This window comes from Engraulis encrasicolus, chromosome 8, assembly GCF_034702125.1.
Source record: "Engraulis encrasicolus isolate BLACKSEA-1 chromosome 8, IST_EnEncr_1.0, whole genome shotgun sequence".
Classification (NCBI taxonomy): Eukaryota; Metazoa; Chordata; class Actinopteri; order Clupeiformes; family Engraulidae; genus Engraulis; species Engraulis encrasicolus.
Genome location: NC_085864.1, coordinates 15,810,991 through 15,833,531, shown reverse-complemented (window position 1 = coordinate 15,833,531; position 22,541 = coordinate 15,810,991). Strand labels below are relative to the sequence as shown.

Genomic DNA, 22,541 nt, shown 5'->3' with positions numbered 1-22,541 from the left:
TGAAAGCGTCAGCGTGCTTGTTGCTGCTTCCAGTGACTGCTGACAGAAGAAGAATGACTAGAAAAGTAGGCAAAACAAAACAGGCATAGCCTACAGAAGGACGTCAACTTCTGAATGGACATTTTCGGTACACAGTTCTACAGTCCTCCTTGCGCAACTCTCGAGAAGCATGCGGCTCGCCTTTGCAGCTCGCAAGGTTAGTCCGTCTATTGTACGGTCAGCATGAAAAGGTAGTCTACTGTTATGTTAGCCGTCTATCAGCTGTCCATAACGCCACGCCGACTTACTAAAGCCCTGATCAAAAAGCGGACCGCAAGATATTACATTCCTCACGTTTTGGCTTCTACATGGGGCTGCGCGTGCATAGTAGGCTGCATCAACATGGAGTAGGCTATGATTTCGCGACATCTGCAACCTTGTCAGCATTTAGCCTAAGAAGGGGTTAGTCATGTCAACGTTATTGTTTTGAAAGATGTAATTGCTGCCAATGCCAACAGACAGTCAATTAGTTTCTAGTCGCTGAAACACCTTAAATAATAGCGACAGATAAGAGAGAAGGTGGGAGTCTTTGACAGTGAGAGAAGGCTTTTTCCAGGATTTTTTAGTATGAGGGAGGAACGGGGGGGTTGTCGTCCCCTTCTGCGGTGCGCGATTTTTAAAAAAATGAAGGTAAAATGGGGCTTTTTGAGACTATCTGAGAGGGACATTTTTTACTTTTGTGGACATCCTAAAAGTACAATGTTAGTGCACTTCAAAATGGCTGAGAAGAAAAAGGAGCATATTTCCCTCCCTATATGAAATGCACAAATTAAGCCATTAAGCAAAACTTTTCTGGTAGGCTACATGGGTAAATATTCATGATCTGGCAGGGCTGGGATGAAATTGGTCAGGGGGGCAGATTTTTTAAGAGAGAGACCAGAGAGGCAATTGCACTTCTGTCCTGAAAATACAATGACTCGCAGATGAGTAGCCTACGCTAGCCTATGAGGCTATGATTAGACTACCCATATGGGTTACACTTTTTTTTTTAATTGCATTTGGTACCACAGTAACAGCAACTCAGTAATCTGAACATTACCCATTGAAAATACAACATTGTTCTATACTTGCATTTTAGAAATGAAACAAAAAAGAGTGGATGCCAACCAAACACATTTCCTCTAAATAACAATTTGGCAATATTGAAGGCTTGCACATCAAAAACCTAGGCTACACCCCGAGACTGTCCAAGAAAATACTGACTTCACATGACGTGATGATGATGACAGTTGAGCAAGTGAGCGCACAGAGAGCCTGCTATGTGTCCTCCCTTGCCAAGGTCTCAGGAGGAGTAACATAAACAGTACTAGCCACGTACTTACAAGATAGGTGTATGTATAAACCGAAGCTATTTCTTCTCACAAAGTTAACAGGTTGAGCATTTGTTAGCATTTGTGCTAAGCGGAGAATTGGCTATTCTAGCGCCAAAGTTTCTCTCCAGCTCTTCTCCGTCAGTGGAAGCGCTCGATACTCCCGACGCTTATCTTATTTCAAAACTCCCCCGACTGTTTGTCTGTCTGCGTCTCTATGTGGGCGACGCGCACGCTGTCTTTTGCGCCTTCTCTCGTTCACACGTTCCTGCGTTTCTCTATGGGGTGTATTTATTTTAGGAGCAAAATACAATTGAAAGGGTTAAAACATCTACTCGCACACGTGCGCCCTTTCCATTACTCGCACAATCATTTATTTTAGGGGCATATGCGATCAGGGTGGACGCAGGCTCTCCCCCCCCCTCCCCCTCTTACTAAAAAAGAACTTGTTGCGGCCCAAACAGTGAGTAGGCCTAACTTCACCAGCATTTTTCGTGAGCTACGGCGTTGTAGGTGCTCAGGCAGGCAGTCACCCTGCGCAATGATTATTGGAGAAACAGGCTATAGCCTAAACGGTAGAGGTCACGATAACAATTCATTTTCCCCTAAATTATTCAATTATCACGCCGCAAGCATTTGAACAGGAGAATCTTGGCTGGTTGATCTAATGTTCAGTTCGAGACAAGGTGCGCCCTGAGCTCTGCCGGCATCTTGCAATGGTTCGTATTCAGACGTGCAGAAAAGTTACTATTATCAATGCGAAAGCGCGTGTCTGTCTCCATTTTCGACCATTTAGCACTTTAGATTGATTAGATCAGTATTATCATTACAATGTTGTGGATTAATGAGGCTTTATGACTATGTAACTTTATATTGAGAAATGTTCTAGGTGCGCTCCAAAAAAAAAACAAAAAAAAACATGAGGGCGCATCCACGCAGTATGAGGGCGTGGCGCCCTTATTTCCCCGTTCAGAAAAAGCCCTGGTGAGAGAAGGCGGGACATATCTCAGACGCAAGCCTGCCTGTTGCCTTTTTTTTAAGTGACAAGTCTTTTCTTTCTTCTTGTAGGCCCATATAGACCATCCTAATTTGAGTTTCTAATTTCTAATATATCTGTTTTAGCCTACAATCTTAAATAGCCCTAGTGTAATATTGTATGCAATCAATTGTTACATTAGTATGGATAGGCATATAGCCTACTAGGGCCTATATAATTTAGACTGATAGGTTGGCAAATAGCCTACATTTCCATTGTGGAATATTACATTAGACCTACATAGGTTATTTACACAGTACATATGCAAATTATTATTAATTATTTTATTTTATTGATTTATAACATATTTTAATTTAATTTATTATTCATTTAATTTATTATTTATTATTATTATTTTTGGGTTTCGCAAGCTATGCGATTAATCGCGATTAATCACAGAAAGTCATTGAGTTAATGCGATTAAAGATTTTCATGTTTGCCCACCCCTAATATATATATATATATATATATAAAATAATGAAAGACATAGAAGAAAATAAAGAAAGAAAGAAATAAGAGAAAAGGAAATAATAATAAAAAAAATGTATATGTGTCTGGAAAAACCTGACCATGACAGGATTCCGTCATGAACTGCATTACTATGGTAGACACGGCTTGGCAAAACAACCGCTGTGCTACTAGAAAAATTGATGAGTTTGTTCTCAAAGCATGAATTTATTTAGTCCTACCAGACTAAGTCAGGAGTGTTCAAGTACAAGGCTCCGCGGTTATTACCACATTTCATCCAAAAATAAATGTAACAATACGCTTCCCCAGAACATTAATCTTTTTTCGTGCAAATGTGCAGTGAGGCTCCTCCTAACGCATCCGACGCAATACACAGCTAGCCGCTGCACCCGAGGCGGCACATTATAATGCAGATAAGCAGACAGTGGCCAAACAGTGGATAGCGTGTTATCACAAGCCAGTGGGCCCAAACCAGGTATGTAAACGGCTGGACGATTCAGAAGCAGGCCGACGCTCGAGGGTCCTTACGCGGTAACCCTGCTTCAGTGCAAGCTTGCCCCTAAAGCGTCTGTAGGAAATCATGGATGATCTCTTAACATGTCAGCATACACAGCTGCGTGGAGGGTGATATGCATGCAGCACATGTGTGTTTGGGTAGTGGTTTTCCTGTAGTATGTGTGAAGTACTCTAAATGTGTATAGAGCCGAGAGGCTTTCTGCCCTCGGCTTCTGGAAATATAACTAAGTATCAATAGACTGGGAGCAAAAAAACAGTTTCCATGTAGATTTTACCGGTTTCGACCACATGTGATGTATTATCCAACAACACGCGCACCGGATGAACGCCACTGAAGGATTTTTGGCATGTAAAGTGAAGTTTCACTTCTGTGTACTCCAGTCATTACCCGCATAACATTACAAAAGTCGGGAGGCCCATGATATCCTCCAATTGCTACAGTGATGACTTTTGACATGTTTTTTGTCTGTTGTCTTGGATCTTCATGTGTCATTCATTTTCTTGACATGTTTGTGTATGAGCCACTCTCAATGCCCATAACAAATTGCTCTCTTGAAGCAACAAAGTCTTGCCTCATCTCGTTTTCGGCACACACTCTTGTTGCATGAGATGCATGCACGGAAACATAGTGTAGCACCGCCTTATACAGGCTCGTTGTACAGATGACAAAGAGGCGGGTGAGGGATGAGATGGGGGAGGATGAAAGGGACGATGGCTGTAGACTGATGTTGGTGGGGACGACGGCGGTATGGCACGGCGCGGCCCAGCATCACAGTCAGGTGACACGGCGAAGTGATGGGAGGAAACAGATGCGACCGGGGCCGAGAGTGACGGCTCGCAGTGATCGCACAAGTGTGACTAAGTGACCAGCAGAGAGCGAGAGCGGGGCCGGACAGACGAGACAGAGCGAGACGGTGGGAGGAAAAGAAAAGATGGAAGATGGCAGCAGGGTGAAGAAGCGACGAGAGATTGAAAGCAGAGAGAGAGAGAGAGAGAGAGAGAGAGAGAGAGAGAGAGAGAGAGAGAGAGAGAGAGAGAGAGAGAGAGAAGATGGCAGAGACAAGCAGTGACTTACTGAGACATGACATGGACCACGAGTGACAGCTGGAGATGGTGGGTTAGGTACAAAAAAGAAAAAGAAATACACAGACAGGCAGGCAGGCTGTATCTTCTAATGGCTGACAGAGAGGGAGGACACACTGCCCCCCAGTGGCAGAACTCGAAAAAAAACACACATAGTGAAAAAAACCCATCCAAGTACAAACATCAAACACAAGAATGACTCAGAAAGGAGGGGAAAGAGAGAGAGAAAGGGAAAGAGATAGAGAGAAAGGAGAGAGAGAGGAAGAGTGAACAGAAACAAGAGAGGGGGGTATAATTTAAAAATTACCCTACAAGAAAAACACAGTCTGCACAAACACAATTACAGTGCAAAAAAAAAAACAGTCGTAAAGTAGGGCAATAATCAAATGCATATGGTTTAAGTCGGGAGGCTTTATGACAAATTACCTTCCCGGGATCATTCCGGAATGGAACGGCGGAGGCAGAGTTAATGAGACAATCCGCATTGCCATATCCCATAAACGAACAGCGCAAATAAACGAACGTTTTAATTAATCTTGAAGAAATTCAATTATTCTTGGGTTTCAATTATGCGCCAGTGCTGGCCTGAGACAGACAGATATTAGGCGCACACAGCTTTATAAACGGCATATTTGATGCTCGCAAACGCAAAGGAGGGGGAAATATCTTCTTTCGGTCCTCTTTCCCCTTCCTCCCTCCCTCCTCCTCCTCCTCCCCTCTCCCATCTTCCTTTTCAAAAACACATCCTCGGCTTTGCAGCAAGGGGATATGCATAGTATGCGCACAGAAGAGGCCTTTTTGTGTGAGAACAAGGGCCATTCGATGAAACCAAACCCATAGGACGCTTGCCTGCGTTTCCCCACTATTCAACCAAGCTGAGATAACAGAAGGAGGATATTAGACCGACACAAGCGATAGTCGCATAATTTAGCACAACAGGCCCCACGGGGGATAAGAGAGACACGACGCGGCACAGTGGGGCGCGTGACAGGAAGTGGATCCCACTTCTCAACATCGCCGGTCTTAGTATCCGCCTCCATCACGGCTCTGCCTTCATCTGCCATTAATAAACATTAACCAACTAACGCGTAACCGAAATTACCATTCGCACTAGTCATGTAACGGTTTAGAAATCATACACGGCACATCGCATGTAGCGACATCTATCTGTGGCGTCGCTTGATGTGTCAGACTAATAAGACAAACCACCCGCACAGGGCTCCAGAGTGCGACCAATTTGGTCGCATATGCGCCCATTTTTTTCAATGGTGCGCCTAAAAAATATTTTTAGGCGCACCGGTGCGACCAACCATCAGTAGAACAAAATCAATTACCAAACAACCGTTTTAATGAACATAAAATGAATGGTCATTCTACAGTAGTGGCCCATAATCACACAACAAAACGTGTGGATGCGGTCATTCCTTCAACTCCGCTGAACTACTGGTAGCTTTCTCCCCCTTCCTCGTTCACAGGCAGCACGACGTTTCAGAATAGAATGTTCGATTTCGCTCAACTATCCGAGTTCACATGTGCCAGCGAGTTTTGTGTTCTCAACCAGGCCAGTTTTGCAACAGACGAGAGAGTTACAATCATGGTAAAAACAGCAAAATTACTTGAGGATATTTTAAACACGAGAGAGTCACAATCACGGGGGAAAACTAAATGGCTTGAGCGGATATTAAACATCCGCACAAAAACGCAGACGGGTGCGGATAATTGCCCGTTTCAGCCGCGTGCTGGCTGGCTAAACAACAGGTGATGCGCTAGTCTGTCGGGACTTCTGTGAGAGTTTTTTGAAAGCGACTAGGGCAGGCTACATACTGCCTATAGGTCGGCAAGGCATCGTTCATGCACCTCGAGACAGCACGAGAGAGAGATATAGAGACAGAGTGAGCGAGCGAGCGCACTAGTGCTGTCGTGTCTGTTCGTAGCGCTTGCTAAGATACCACAATCATTATGCAGAGGGAGAGCGCTCAAAAACGGGGAAATGGACAAAACCCAATTCACCTCAGATTCCACTGTGAACATAGGCTAGGCTATTTGTGTCTAATGATTTTAAAATTCATGACATTTAGCAGGGTTTGTTAAAAAATATATATCCATCCATCTATCTATCTTCATATTGTAACTCTGTGCTTGTGCTGTGTGCATAGCCTTATTGCAGAAAAGGCTGGTATGCTTATCTTACTAGTCAAACACTACTGACTAAAAGGCTACTCATTTGGTCTTTTCTACCAGCCAAACTGCTTGTAGCCAAGATGTGTTAGTTAGGTAGCCTACTGTCATGTCTTTTATAAGGAGCACATTTGGAAGACTAGCCTATAGCACATGAAAGGCTCCAGGTCTTTTAAAATATAGCAACAATAATAGAATAATAATAATAATAATTATTATTATTCTATTATTGTTGCTATTTGTATTGCTATTGTTATTATTTTTAATTATTATTTTTTAATGCTGAGGTGCGTGTGTGTATGGGGTGGTGAAAACATTTGGGTGCACCTAAATTTTGTGCTGGTGCACCTAAAAAAAATTTTTTAGGCGCACCAGTGCAACCAGTGCAAAAAGTTAGTCTGGAGCCCTGCACCCGCACCCCCCTCCTTCATCTGGCATTAAAACACACATCAACTGATGACGTGCAGCCGCATTTATGTAACCGCATACAGTCCCCATATGGCACATAACGTGCAGCATCATCAATCTTGGCGCTGTGGTGCTGTCTGCAACATCAGGCCTACTGTAATTACCAAGTCAAACTGAGCTTCATCTCTGCTAGCAGCAGCCCAGAGGCCTGCAATACAGCATCAGTCTGTATTGAAGGATGGAGACAAGAATAGGAGAATAGGAGAATAGGAGGAGATATAGAATGAGAGGAGTGGAAAACGGTGGAGAGGAGAGGGGGTGAGAATAGGATGAGAGAGTGAGAGGAGTGGAAAAGATGAGGAAGAGAGCACCCCTTAAAGGGGTATGCCACTATTTTGGGGCTTAATACAGTTAAAATCGTTGGCCAGGGTTTATAAAGGTGGTAAAGTGTCTTATTTGTCATGTAAAAAGAGAGAGCATGTCGCTAAGCTAGTGAAAGTCAATGGATCCGTGTAGCATAAGCAATATTGTCTTAAAGCAAGACAACGCTTAACATGAAAAATAAGACACTTTACCACCTTTATAAACCCCAGCCAACGATTTTAACTGTATTAAGCCCCAAAATAGTGGCATACCCCTTTAAAAGTAAGGAGGGGCGGGTTGAGGAAGATGAGGAGGATATCTTACACGGGAGGAGGAGGAAGGACTGGGTCAGGGCCATACACCTCCTTATAAAGGGAAAGTAACGGGAGGCAAGTTTAGGAGAGGAGGACTAGAGAAGACGAGGAGAATGAGATCTAAAACGAGAAGAGGAAAAGGTGGTGGTGTGGGTCTATGTTCCTCCATCTCAATAAGGGAGGGCACGCTGGGGTGGAGAGGAGAATGCGAGATAAGAGTGTGGGTGAGGGCCTGCTAAGCAGCCCTTAAATTAGGAGGAGGCAAGTTGATGAGAGGAGAGGGAGGAGAAAAGAGGAGGAGGAGGAGGAGGAGAAGGAAGGGTGGATCTGGGTCATGTTCCTCCTGCTCCTTCTCAGCACCCCTTAAAGTGAGGGGAGGCAAGCTGATGGTGAAAAAGGTCAAGCTGCCACACAGCATGCCGTTTTTGAACGGCTAATTGACGGGCCACGGCAAGACCTCCTCCGTGGGCGAGGAGAAGGAGGAGGAAGATGAGGAGGAGGCGGCGGCTTCACGGCAGATGCGGGTCAGTTAGCTGTGCAGCACCAGAGCAGGAGTGAAGGAGGGAAAGGAGAAGCCTCTGCTCAGAGTGTGTGTGTGTGTGTGTGTGTGTGTGTGTGTGTGTGTGTGTGTGTGTGTGTGTGTGTGAGTTTAAAGGGGTGCACCTCCAGCACATTTAATAGCTCGTTATCTCTGCCTCTCCATGTGAGCAGAAGGACCCCGGGAAAGAGAAAACGGGAGGAAAAAAACAACAGGGAGAAAAAAAAAGGAATGAGCACTTCTCTTCACCTCCACTGGTGGTGGTGGCAACCAAAAAGGGCCTCCAGAGACTTCCGGAAGAGGAGGAGAGGAGGGGTGGGAAAAAAAGGAAAAGAACTAATTAGACCGGAGGGGGGCAGAGAGACAGCAGAGTGTGGTGGAACCCCCACCCAAATGATTATGAGGATTTAAAGCCTTCCTGAGCCTCCAAGCCAGCGGACGGAGAGAGCGCTGACAGAAACAAATAAAGAGGTGGTCTTTTAGAGGGAGTGTGAAGGGGGTGGGAAAGTCGGAGGTGTGTGGAGTCTCTCGCTCTCTCTCACCCTCTCTCTCAGTAAGCAGCAAAGATGAGAGCCATATTAAGATGACTTTCCCAGCCCTCCCCGGCCACCTGCTGTGCCACAGGCCCATCCTAGTGGCCTCATTACGGAGATCAAACACTCATATCTCCACAGAAATAGTCATAATTACAATCAACTTTTTTTAGGACGTAAAAAAAAATCTTGGAAAACAGAGCAATACAGAGAGAGAGAGAGAGAGAGAGAGAGAGAGAGAGAGAGAGAGAGAGAGAGAGAGAGAGAGCATGAGAGAGCGAGAGAGAGAGAGAGAGAGAGAGAGAGAGAGAGAGAGAGAGCATGAGAGAGCGAGAGAGAGAGAGAGAGCGAGCGAGAGCGAGAGCGAGAGAAGGCTCATTCGGAAGTAAAAGTTTTGTTTTCGTCATCATGCCACTGAGTATTCGATCCAATCCGGGGGGCGTATTAATTGGAATGAATTGGGAAGTGCCATGTGCGGTGGGGCGATGGCGTTATTAGAGGAGGCTTTCACAGCATTTCCCTGAGGGACACATGGCCGGCCGACTGGCCCCTGGTGCCACGGCGAGGGGAGGATAGCCGAGGTGAGCAAACCAAGCAAAAGATCCATCGATCGAGAGTCCTCGCAGCTGCGGGGGAAATAAAATCAAGCTCGACAGCCCCCTAACTGGCTGTTGGCCGACGGAGGGAACACGAACGGATGCCGGGGATGAAAAGGCCAAATCCAATGACACCCAGGGAAGAACAGAAGGAGGGAGGGAGAGGGAGAGGGAGAGAGAGACAGAGACAGTATGAGAGGTTAAGGAGAGTGCCGTTTGAGGTGGGTGGCGTAAATGGATGACGAGGAGGAGGGTGGTCTTTCCTTCCCCTTCTCAAGTCTCTCTTTCTGATGTGCACACTCTCACTCGCCCTCGCTTGTTCACTCAGCCAGTCACTCGATTTGCTTTCTCTGTCGCCACACACACCGTTGGTTCCACTGCTGACTCTGTACTTCACTGGGGCAGGGCACAATGCCCACACACACACACACACACACAAGCAAAACACAGCTTAATCCCTGCTCTTAAACGGCACTGACTGCTGTGCCAAGAACCAATGTACGACTCGGTGCAAATGAAGAAGACAAAGATGAAAAAAAAGTCAACAAGATGGCAGCAATAGCAGTTGTGTACTTATTTTTGGATATGGTAAACACCATGTGCCATGACCTGGGAAATGAACAGCGAAATTGGCAAGAGGGAGAGGGAGCGAGGGAGGGAAAGAGAGGGAGAGAAAGATGAAAGAGTGAGTCATAAACTGCTTTACAATTCCTTCGCACAGTCAATACAAACTAACGGTGTCTTCAAGGAATAAAGAAATAAGGAATAAAGCAGCCCTGTTTTCCCGTGATAGTGGCTGACATTTTAAATCACCCACACCACATGTTTTCATGCAAAAAAGCCAGCTCCGGTCCCCCGGTGTGTCGTCTAACATTACATACTCTGGGCATATCGCACAACCAGGCGTATATTTAAAAAGGTAGAGGGAAAAAAATAATAAAAATGTCAAGAGACAATGGGAAGGAGCAATAAAGGGAGAAAAGAGGGATAAAGAAACGAAATGGAGAAGGAAAAAAAAAGACGAAAAAAAAAGACGAAAAAACACTCAACACATCACACCATCCTCATTTATTTCTTGTCATCAAGTGCACTCATACCATGGAACCATCGGAAAAAAATAAGAAATAAATAAAAAATCTTAACTGAGGATTAAAAGCCATTTGCATTTGTATGCAGCCGTGAGCAGAGCAGAGCAGAGAAGCCATCTCCCCTGCAGCAGCAGCAGCCGCCGCCCTCACATACACCAATTTGCTAATGAAGGAAATGCTCATCATTAAAGAGTGCGCACGCTGGCTGGCCTCTCCTGGGGGCCTGGTGGGAGTCATTTTTAGCCCTCCGGCTCCTAGGAGCCACACACACACACACTCACTCCCGTGCGCATGCACACTCTCTCTCAGCGGCACACTGTGTGTGTGTGTGTGTGTGTGTGTGTGTGTGTGTGTGTGTGTGTGTGTGTGTGTGTGTGTGTGTGTGTGTGTGTGTGTGTGTGTGCGCGTGTGCGCGTGTGTGCGCGTGCGTGAAGAGGGAAACACTGTGTGTGTATGTTATGGGGGAAATGTGCAGTGTGTGTGGGTGTACATGTGTGTAGAGATAGAGAGAGACAGACAAAAATGCAGCGTGCACTGTGTGTGCACTGTGTGTGCGCTGTGTGCGTGTGTGTGTGAAGAGGGAAACACTGTGTGTGTATGTTATGGGGGAGATGTGCAGTGTGTGTGGGTGTACATGTGTGTAGAGAGAGAGAGAGACAAACATGCAGCGTGCGTTGTGTGTGCACTGTGTGCATGTGTGCGTGTGTGGCAAGCGAGCAAAACAAACTGATCCACAACACACCAGTCTTGGTGGGATCTCGACGCGCCTGTGTGTGAGTGTGTGCGTGTACAAACATGTGGCAAGCTGGACAAAATAAAAAATAACGTAAAATAATAATTGAAAACTGATGCTTGGGGCTGTCGTCACCAAGACGGAGCTGGAACACTTCAGAGACCATATGCTAATGGCCAAACAAGCGATTCCTTTCAGGCTATTTAGTCAAATAATGTAATGTGTGCATAGCAAAGCCCAACAAGTGACATATTTACTAATCACTAGTGTGATTTTCTTGATTTATTTCCCCTTCGCGGACTAAAATTGAAATTAAGAAAGATCAAATAAAACCACATTTTTTTGTTGTTGTTGGTGGTGGTGCAGACGGGCCGGCTTAAGAAAAAGAAAAACTGAGGTAAAAATACAAGTTCACTGTCAACTGAATTATGCAAGTCAAGTGAATGGGGCTGACTTGCTGCAGGGAAGAGGCTGCTTTCGCCCCACGTGGTTAGCCGTTTTATCCCTCGTCAGCTACATGTCGGCTAAGAATTTAACTGAGGGCTATAAAAAGGCTGATGTGAACGCTTGTGCCCTCTTCAGGCTTAGAGACAACCAGTACAAAAACTGGTAAAATAACACACACAATTCAAATGTCAGCAGCTCTCCCCTCCAGTAAACATTAATCAATTCAGCAGAAATGAAATTACAAATTAGCGTGTGTATGGTGCAACCAGGCCAGCTTCCCCATGTTAAACATGCTTTCTCCCAATGCAGACATCAGCTCCATTTTGTCTACAGTTGCTCATTTTGCTATTGTTGATCTTTTTCAATTACATTTAACATATAATTAAAAGTAAACATTTTAAAAGTTAAAGATGAACCACTGCACATTTTCTGAATTTACATGCTTCAGTTTTCTTGAAGTGAGCGAAAAACGTGTCCCACATGTAGTGTCATCAGGTTCAAATCTTTAGCTTTCATAAATGTACTTGTGAAGTCAAGAAGGGTTCAGTGGCCCATCTTTAGAAGGGCCTACTAATCCGGGAGTCACTAGAGCACCAGCCCTGAGCCGTCTTTGAACTTTTCGTGAAATTAAAACATGTCCACGGCCCCGTTCCTTCTTTTAAGTGCCTCTTCTTGAGGCTGCAGGGAGAGTCAACTGTAAGATAGAGCCTTACACACAGTCAGATGCATGCCCACACACACAAGGTTGACCCATTTAAATATGGCCTTTTGTTTTAGCATTGGGAGGCACGCTAGAATCTCATTACGTTTATCTACCGACTCTGACGAGCATATGCTCATACAATGCTCATTTGTAGGATGCACCTACTCTGTGTATGTCCGATTAGACAAAGTACGACTGTGAATTCGTTTTGTTTTTGAAACCCAACTTCATGGCAAGCTCATCAGCATTCGCAGTTCTGTACGACTTTATGGTGTTCTGGAATGTTAACCAATTCAATACCACAGGGCATCACTAACTATGGGATGTGATTCTTATATATTGAGCCATAAAAAAGAACACGTTTATACCCTACTGCACAGAAAAGGGCATCAGTAACAACTCGTGACTTTGTGGTATGAAACTTAAAAACAACACATTACAAAAGTGGAGCAGATATTCATGTGGTGTGTACTGTGGTGCCGGCCTGTCAAAAGCAGCGATTTGAGGCGTTTATCATCACACATGGCCCTGCTTTCGATGCAGTGCACACATGAGTAATGGTAGAGTGCCCGTGGCTTAAGTAAAGCAAGTGGAGGGTGACACGGAAGCAGTAGGACAAACTCCAATGAACACAGAAATGGATGGAGGGGGAAAAGGGACAGAGTGGTGGAAGGGGGGGGGATAGTCTATTAACATTACTTACACACATACACACACGCACAACCTTTTGGCTGTGGTAGCATGGCCTGGAGCAGACCATATGCTCTTCAACACACACACACACACACACACACACACACACACACACACACACACACACACACACACACACACACACACGCACACGCACACGCACAAAACAAAGACACACACACACACAGAGAAAGCGACTATTATAACACAGACAGCCACTGACCAGCCACGCAGCTTGTAGGCCTCAGGCAGGTCCGGGTTCATCATGACCACACTGCTGAAGAGGGTGCTGAGGGAGCGGCCGCCAAAGTCCGACAGGCGGGCCCCCTTGATGGCCATGATGGGCTGCCCAGAGCCGTCAAAACTCTCTGCCTGTGGAGACAGCAGGGAGACAGAGAGAACACGTCAGGGAGAGAGAAACAGACAGAAATAGACACACTCACACACACACAGTTCTGTAGGACTGAATGGAGTTCTGAAATGTTCAGCACTTCAATACAAAGGGCATCGCTTTATACTTTGTGTGATAATCTTTATATATTAAGCAGCATTTTTTTAATGGCCTAATGCACAGAAAAGGGGGGAAAGGGATATTTAGATTCAAGAGTTTATTGTCATTGTAAAAAACGGCAACGAAATTGTTTTTGTACAACACTCAGTAGCAGTAGGTTTAAAGTTAAGTGCACAAGAGGCAAGTGACACCAGTATTTGGTGTGTGTGCGCTAACATTGTTACATAGATTTTTCACAATAAAGTACACTTGACTTGAGGAGGAATCAGAATGTGGGATTAGCGGCTAGACTATAAATTGAAGACAGTAATAGTGGAGATTGAGAAGGTAATTTGATTCTCCTGGTCGTGGTAGAGGGGGCTAGGAGAATGAACGAGAGAGAGAGAGAGAGAGAGAGAGAGAGAGAGAGAGAGAGAGAGAGAGAGAGAGAGATTGATGGACAGAAGCAGGGTAAATGTGGCGCATAAACAACAAGACAAGAAAGAGGAAGAGCGGTGGCATTTAAGAGAGGAAGGAAGAAGGAGAGGGTGAGGAGGTAACGAGAGACGAGACAACAGGAACAGTCTGGTGAGGAAAAAAAACAGATGCAAAATTTACACATGGCATCTGGGCCACTCGACACCTCTTTTCTATTAATAAAAATGTATACAGCATATACAAGAAGAGAGACAGTGAGTCAGACTGAGAACAAGAGAGAGCGAGAGTGTGTGTGCGTGAGATCACGAGAGCGACCAAAGCAAAGCGCCGGGAGTCCTTGGATCTGATAGGAGCTGACACCCCCCCCACACACACACAGGTACTTGCTATTTTAACTGGTTCTTTATGCACCGGCGGCGCTTCACACTGCCTCCTTCCAGCAGAGTCTGATAAGCCCAAGGCTGGCAAATATAAACACGGAGGAGGAGGAGGAGGAGGAAGAGGAGCAGGTTGTGGAGGGAGGAAGAGGAAGAAGGAGTAGTAGGAAGAGTAGGAAGAGGAGGAGGAGAAGGAAGAAGAGGAGTAGAAAGAGGAGGAGGAAGAAGAGGAGGTGGAAGAGGAAGAGGCTGGCGCCCCCACAACCTCAAGACCACAACATCTGCCCTTTGCGGCCCCGCCCATCCTCACATGCACAGTGCCGCCAACACTTGAAATTTTCAATACGGTAACCTAACCAAGACTCGAATCGTACCTAGCGTCACAAATGCACCCAAATGGGCACGAATGAATTTGACACGAATGAGTTTCATGAAAACCTGTTTATGCACCAAGTGATACAGTTTAGTTGCAAATGTATCTTTTTCAGATTTTATGGAAAGATTCAGTAGGAAATCTACGGAGGTCTGTGTGAGGCCCCTGCTGTTCCCTCTAGATACTCCCAACACACCTCTATCCACCAACCCGCAATGGCATCCTCCTCATCCAACAACCCTGCCTCCATCAGACCCTATAAATGCTCACGTGAGGGGCTGTGCTGTGATGCCAACACCTCCACCTTCTGTACACACATGCAGCCTGCTTCATACCCCACACCTCCATCCACCAATCAAACTGCACCTTAGTCCAACACCCCCACACCACCCTCATCTTCATCCTAATCACATCCCACACAATTCTCAGCTGCTTCTACATAACCATACCCCCACCCCATCTCACATCACATCACCTGAGCTCCGCAGACCAGACCGCTGGTTTCACAGGTCCATCCTTTCTTCTATTTCCTCATCCCATTCCCTTCCGGCCCCTCGCTGCTGTCCCTGTATGCTCCCGCTGATGTGAAGCCGTGTTGCCCACACCACCTCCACCACACTCCCTACCACCACACCCCCTGATATACGCACACACACACAAACGCACAACCTAGCTTCCCTGCACTCTCCTATCCAACAGCAACACCTCTGGAGAAACACCTTCTGCTCAATAACCCCTCATACACAAACACAAATACACACACACACACACACACTTCCCCCATCTGTCATCTTTTGAATACAACACCTGAATAAAACATCACCACTCTCCTCCACCACATCCTATTCCCATCATCATCCAACACCCAACACGCACATCCAACAACCCCTTCTCGTCCACACCCTACTCCTACGTAACCACCCACGCCAACCACATACCCAAACACCCTACCCCCACCCACACACACTCTTCCCCAGAGTGATCCCGGACGGTTGAACTGCTTTAACCTAGAACCTGCAAGATTGCATCACAAGAACATACAAACGACACTCAGGGAGCAATGACGTTTGGAGACATAGTTTAAACCAATGATTCCCAACCCGGGAAATTATTTTCTCAAAATATAAATAATATGTGTGTGTGTGTGTGTGTGTGTGTGTACGTGTGTGTGTGTGTGTGTGTGTGTGTGTGTTTGTGTGTGTGTATGTGTGTGTGTGTGTATAAATAAGACAGGTGTCTCCTGAATTACATGTATTGGAGAGTGTATGTTTCCTGGAAACCAAGCAGAGGGATAGCCTCAACTTTTTAATCCCCTATCTGCAGTTGACATTTAACTTGCGATGTATTATTTATTTGGCCAGAGGTGGGCCACAAACATTATTGAGATGTTCAAGAGGGCCCCAGGTTGGAAAAGGTTGGGAACCCCTGACTTAACTGTAGGGATGCACCGATACCGATACTGGTATTGGTATTGGCACCCGATACTGCTCATTAAACTCGTACTCGTCAAGCACTTGCCGATCCCAGGAACGATACCACTATTACACAAAACAATGCAAAATCTCGTCACGTCTTGTCACGGACTTCAAAACAGCATGGAAAACAAGTGTCACCTCATACATTTACTAACATTTAAATCCACATGGAAATGGACAATAAAAATATCACAGGTGGAAAAAACCAAAGCCATGCCTTTATTTTCATTGTATTTTGATGGTAAAAGGTATCGGTACTCGGTATCGGCAAGTACACACATTACTGTACTCGTACTTGTATCGGTTTTCAAAAAAGTGGTATCGGTGCATCCCTACTTAAGTGAATGATGCGAAGGACAGCACTCGAAATGTTTGTAGGTTAATAAACAAAGAAAGATCTGAAGATAGTTGTCCTTCGCGCTTCATTCACTCATCTATGTTTTGTGTGATTCAGCACCCACTTAAGAACTATTCATCATTAGGCGACAGTGTTAGCGAAGAATTTAGAACTTCAAGAACTTAGAATTTAATGGTGGTGGTAAGTATTTGTGATAAAGGTAACATTTGTGAATGGGCAGCATGAATTCTGGAAATAAACTACAAACAAATATTAGAGTGCACCTTTAAAGGGGTATGCCACTATGTAGGGGCTGAATACGGTTAAAATCGTTGCCCTGGGTTTATAAGGTGGTCAAGTGTCTTATTTTTCACGTTAGGCGTCTTTTAAGGAGGGAGTAAGTATCTGTGTGAGAGTCAATGGATCACACATGCTACAGCGGCCCATTGACTTTCACTAGCTTAGCTACATACTCCCTCTTTTAACTCGTCTTAAAGCAAGGCAACGCCTAACATGAAAAAGAAGACACTTTACCACCTTTATAAACCCTGGCCAACGATTTTAACTGTATTAAGCCCCAAAATAGTGGCATACCCCTTTAAGCCCCAGGCCAGCGGTGCTGGAGGAAGACTCACCTCGGCTCCCCACATGGTGCAGGTGATGACGCGGCCCGACATGTCCATCAGGTGAATGTTCCTCTTGGACACCTCGCGGTTGTTCTTGGTGGTGATGCGCGACAGGTCCTCCACCGTCTTCACCACGCCGATCACATCTGAGAGGCACAGACATCACATTACATTTCACTTAGCTGACGCTTTCATTTTTTTCAAAGCAACTTACAGTTCTTATTTGTCAGGGTATTGGTTACAGTCCCTGGAGCAATGTGGGGTTAGGTGCCTTGCTCAAGGGCACTTCAGCCATGGAGATGTAGGGAGAGGTCCGGGGGGATTCGAACCTGCAAAGACCCAGATTGAAAGACCAACTCTCTAACCACTAGGCCACGGCTGCCCCAGACAACACGCAATATTCATTTAATACTTTTTAAGACCTCTGATGATTAAAAAAATAAGACCGCCACACGGGACAGGGTGATACAATATTGCTTCAGACAATACGCAACATGAAGCCACTCCAGAGCAGTGCTCAAAAAGCACACTGACTAATACATCTCGACCACCGCCATGTCTGCAACTCGGCACCCCTAGTGCGCACCCTGCAATCTTTTGGAGAGGAAAATGCCAGAAATCCTCCTTTTAGCACATTTTGGTGTGACTCATTTTGCTGCAGATTAAGGAGACCAGGGGGGTAGTGCGTGTCTGAGTGTAGTGTGTGTGTGTGTAGTGCGTGCGTGTGTGTGTGTGTGTCTGTGTGTGTGTCTAAGAGAGAGGCTAGGGTCCTGCTGAGAGACAGAGTCAGTGCACTACATGCTCCAGTCACCATTTCGGTAATTACCGCGCCGCTCATTACCTCCTCATTTTTACCCTGTCTTCACCTCTCTTTCTCCGCGGCGCTGAGCAGAGTCGAGCAAAACGGACGCGAAAGTGGCAGGAATTGGCTAGGGTAGGGAAGGGTAGAGGGAAAGCGGGCAGAGAAGGGTGGAGGTGTGGATAAGTGAAAAGTAGGAGAAGACAAGAGGAACGGTGGCGGTGGAGGTGGATGCGAAAAAAGGAGAGGTGGAGGAGAAGAGAAGACGAGGAGAACAGTGCCAGTGAACAGCCACAAAGTGAATTTGTATTAAGGGGTAAGGGTGGAGGTGTGGATGTGAGAAAAAGAGAGGAGGAGGAAGAGGAGGATAAGAGAGGAATAGAGGTGGTGATGGTGGTGGATGGGTGCAAAGTCAATCTGCACCACAGGCTATTAGTGTCATCAGTGTTATTAATATTGCTTTTATCGCGGCCATTATAATTACCACAGCCTCGTGGGCACCGGTTGCATCTCTCCGGCTCCAGAGACGACAAGAGAGGCGGCAGCGGGACAAGCCAAGCGTTGGTTATTATGACACTGGGCGCGTTATTAATGACGGCCATAAGACAACGGCGCTACTCGCTAGCTGTAGTGTGGTGCTGGATTGCCCCAGTCTGTCACTTGGCACCATCCTGTTTAGTTGAGTATGTGGACTTGGGCATTTTTGGTGACTTATTTAGGATTGAGAGGATCTGATTGGATCACCGTCTGGGATCTTTGTGCTGGAAGAATAGATTTGAGGATGCTTTCAGAGGATAAAGCAGGATATACATCTATGGCTGAAATGGTTTACGTTCTGACAATGATCTCTGAACAGGCAGGACTTTGGGAGTCTGTCACGTGTAGCCCAACGGACCACATCTGCTTTCAGCGCTGCACTTGTGACTTCTCTTTTGCTTACCCACGATGGAGTCCTTCTCGCGCGCCTCCAGGTCCCCGATGGGCACAAAGTCGCACTGCAGGGTAGGCACCTCCTGGCAGTCCTCACAGGGGATGACGCTCGACTCGCCGTTCAGGGTCATCTCGTAATCGTTCTTCAGAGTGGAGTACTGCTTATTGGCCATCTTCAGAGTGCCCTTGGAGATGTAGTACACCTGCAGAAAAAAATTGGAGTTGGAGGAGGACGACAGATATTCAGACCATGTTCAACAATACAGAATGAAATGTCACTTGCATGATATGACAATGAAATGTCGCTCACGTGTGTAGCAAAAAACAAACTCTTAAATTAAGAGCAGCACAAGTGCAAGTGGCTGACTAAAAATGTAAAACCAAAATAGTGTTCCTTGCTCCTTCTATACAGATACAACATGACATCTTTGTTTACCATAGTTACTATGCAAAACTTTGCAGAGGTAAGAACATAAGCAACTTCAACTGCCAGAAATGGCAGATCTCACCTTTCCCTGCTCGACCAGCGAGTGGAATTTATCCACCTCCTGATTAAATGCAGTCACTCTGATTTCCCCCTACAGAAATGAAACAAGGATTTGTAAGACTTTACAAGACTACAATTTTCAGATCAGAGTACAACAATATTTCTTGAAAAGGGAAAAGGCAACAACAACAACAAAAAACCCATCTAAAGCAACATACACTTTCATCCACCAAGTCCATGGAAAACAACTTTCCGTCGCCTCTTGAGTTACTCCATGTGCGAATGCCACTCTTGTTGGTAATGCGGGCTCGGATAGTCCACCTGCGGAGCAATAAGAGAGAGAGGGAGAGAAAAAGACATACCTTTAAATAAATAGCACCACAACGATGCAACTCAAAACCAGTGATTCTGTGCAGGTCTTTCACTATTCTGAATTGGTCAAGACTCATGCATAAACATTATTCAAGCAAATCGCTACAGGGAGCTCAGAAACATTTTCTACACCTTAAAGGGGAAGTCCAGTTTTTTGAACATTAAGGCCATTTTCTGAGTGGTCTGCAATGTTTTAGAGTCCCCCTCACCGTTTATTTCATGTTTGCTGCAGTCTCTGTTATTTGGCTGATTTGGATTTGATCTCAACCAGCTTTAGAATGGCCGTCTATGAGCACCTGCAACTCTGTTCTTAAAATCAACTTTAACATTTGTTTTCGAAAGTCTACAGCTCACAAAGTGGTTAGGGGTGTTCACTAGCAGTCCCTAACAAGTTTCAAGGCGAAATTTGGCTTCTGTCATTTTTTATTTGCCATTTTGTGAAAGAAAGTGAAAGTGAAACTTAATTTACAAATTGCTACATAAAACACACATAAAACATGACAGATGCCATATTTCGCTACAAAAATTGCTAAGGAACACCAGTGAATACTGTTGAACACTTGCTGAGTTGCATATTCTTCAAAACAAATGTTAAAGGTGATTTTAAGAACAGAGTTGCAGGTGCCCATAGACGGCCATTCTAAAGCTAGTTGAGATCAAATCCAAATCAGCCAAATAACAGAGACTGCAGCAATCATGAAATAAACGGTGAGGGGGACTCTAAAACATTGCAGACCACTCAGAAAATGGCCTTAATGTTCAAAAAACTGGACTTCTCCTTTAAGTACAGTGTTGTGAAATATTATGTTCACTGTTTTTATGTCAACCATATGAATGTCGCATGAATTTTAAAGTGGATTTTTCACTTTTACTGTGGATTAGGGTTTAGGGGGACCACCCACATTCTTCCTACTTGAACAGAATTTCATCTTGCAAGTTTTTGACTGGCTAACCAATAGACAAATGATTTTCATGAATTACTTGGACTGGTATGGGTTGAGGCTGGCAATGGGGGCGATTTTGGAGGTTCCTCCAGGCGTGCTGGGTGCCACTGGAGCCTTCTTAGCAAACGGTTGCTTGTTTGGTCCCTTGTTCATCATACCTAATGAAAAACAAAGGCAGCAGAGAAATGTCATACATGCTGTGATGACTACACACTTAAACATGTGAAGAGCAGAACATCACCTACAATTGTTTTCCCCCAAATAAATACAAATCGTGTGTCAAGCAGGCATTTCATTAATTCTGAAATAGGTGAAGCTTACACAATTCATGTGCAATCCTAATGCATCACCAACGTTCATCAGTAAGACATTTGATGCAATGCAAATCCTAAAACTACCACAAACCCTGAAATAATGATTTTACACTCAAATGCCAGAGCCCTCATTAAAGCACCTACTAACACAAAAACACCCTGCTTAAAGTGAGCTACTGCTGCAGAAGATGGCACAGCCCAAAAAGAGCAGACAGACAACAGACAGCTGAGGGAATTACAGTCAACATCATTTTCCAGGCCTGTATGCTGCCACCTGCTGGTCAACAGTATGCCATGCATACGCTGACCCACATTGCACAAGATTAATAGCTCTGCCTCTGGCTTTTTTTTTTACACTTCAAATGAATTTAAAAAAACTTCCAAGAGAGCCAATAAATAGACAACAAAGGACCTGTTTTGCACTACAAAAAAAACATCCTACTTGCACTGCGGCAAGTCTTAAAATTGATGTGCAGTGCACACAGTAGGCAAGGGTTTATTTGTCCGTGGCATTTACCGTCATGTCCATTCTGGGACTGCAAGGGTCGGACAGAGGGGGTGGGAGCTGCGGGCGCTGGGGCTTTTGTCTGACCTACAGGGAGGGAATGTGAGGAGGAATTAAGACATTACAGTGCTACAGGGACGAAGGAAAGGACAGAGGAGGAGGGAAAGGAAGAGGCGTGTGCGAATCTATGGTGCAACAACAGGGCAGGACGAAACGACCACAACAGATGATCTACAATGCAAAAGAATATCGATGGGAACTTATATCAAGCGACATGAACACTACTGTTGGGCGTCATACCTTCAACGTAAGGTGTGGGTTCGCCGATTTTCCCGCCAATCTCCTCCGCCGTCTTCATGATCTCCATGTCCAGGACCACCACAACACGTCTGTGCAAGGGTTAAGGAAAGAGGAATCAACAGAGTGAACTAAATAAAAGCAGACAGCACAACAAGAAATAAGACAACATAATGCAAGACGCTGAATCAGACACAGACGCAGACACAAGCTGAGCAAACAAACAATGTAATCCGAGTTCTTACCGCCCATCCTTCAACACGTTGGTCACACTCTTCCTCACCAGGCACACACAGTTGGGGACCAGCTGATTCTGCTCTGCCAGGGGGTTGAGCTGTGTTGACAGCATGAAAGCTGCAAAACAACGAAAGAGGGGGGATGAGAGACAGATAAAGAGAAAGAGACAGAAAGAAGGATTAAGAGAGAGAGAGAGGAACAGGGAGAGAAAGGAGAAGAGAGACATCAGGAGACAAGAGAAGGGAGATAAAGAGAGACAAACACCTTGTGAGAACAAGGATTTCTGCCTGATGGCTTTGTCTTGGGCTCGGAAACACTACACAACAGCCAACTAAAATGATTGAGTAAAAGATGCCTGTGATTTTAGGAAACTATGCTAAGGCAGAATTACTTCAGACTGATGGCAGAGATCGAGTAGGGCAGCAATCCTTCATCTGATTCCCAAAGTATGTGGGGGAAATGTGCCGCATCTTATGGAAACCGCCTACTTTGGT

The 22,541-nt window shown here is 45.3% G+C and overlaps 1 protein-coding gene across 1 annotated transcript in view; it reads right to left on the bottom strand.

Annotated features, from left to right (window-relative positions):
- Nucleotides 1-22,541, bottom strand: part of rpa1 (replication protein A1) — a 62,621-nt gene that overhangs the window by 37,082 nt on the left and 2,998 nt on the right. The window contains exons 4-12 of the mRNA XM_063205053.1: nt 22,056-22,164; nt 21,814-21,902; nt 21,526-21,600; nt 20,732-20,852; nt 19,597-19,699; nt 19,401-19,469; nt 18,902-19,094; nt 17,172-17,308; nt 13,270-13,418 (exon numbers count right to left, since the gene is read on the bottom strand). Coding sequence (XP_063061123.1) covers nt 13,270-13,418; nt 17,172-17,308; nt 18,902-19,094; nt 19,401-19,469; nt 19,597-19,699; nt 20,732-20,852; nt 21,526-21,600; nt 21,814-21,902; nt 22,056-22,164 — 1,045 coding nt within the window. The remainder of the gene's footprint in view (nt 1-13,269; nt 13,419-17,171; nt 17,309-18,901; nt 19,095-19,400; nt 19,470-19,596; nt 19,700-20,731; nt 20,853-21,525; nt 21,601-21,813; nt 21,903-22,055; nt 22,165-22,541) is intronic.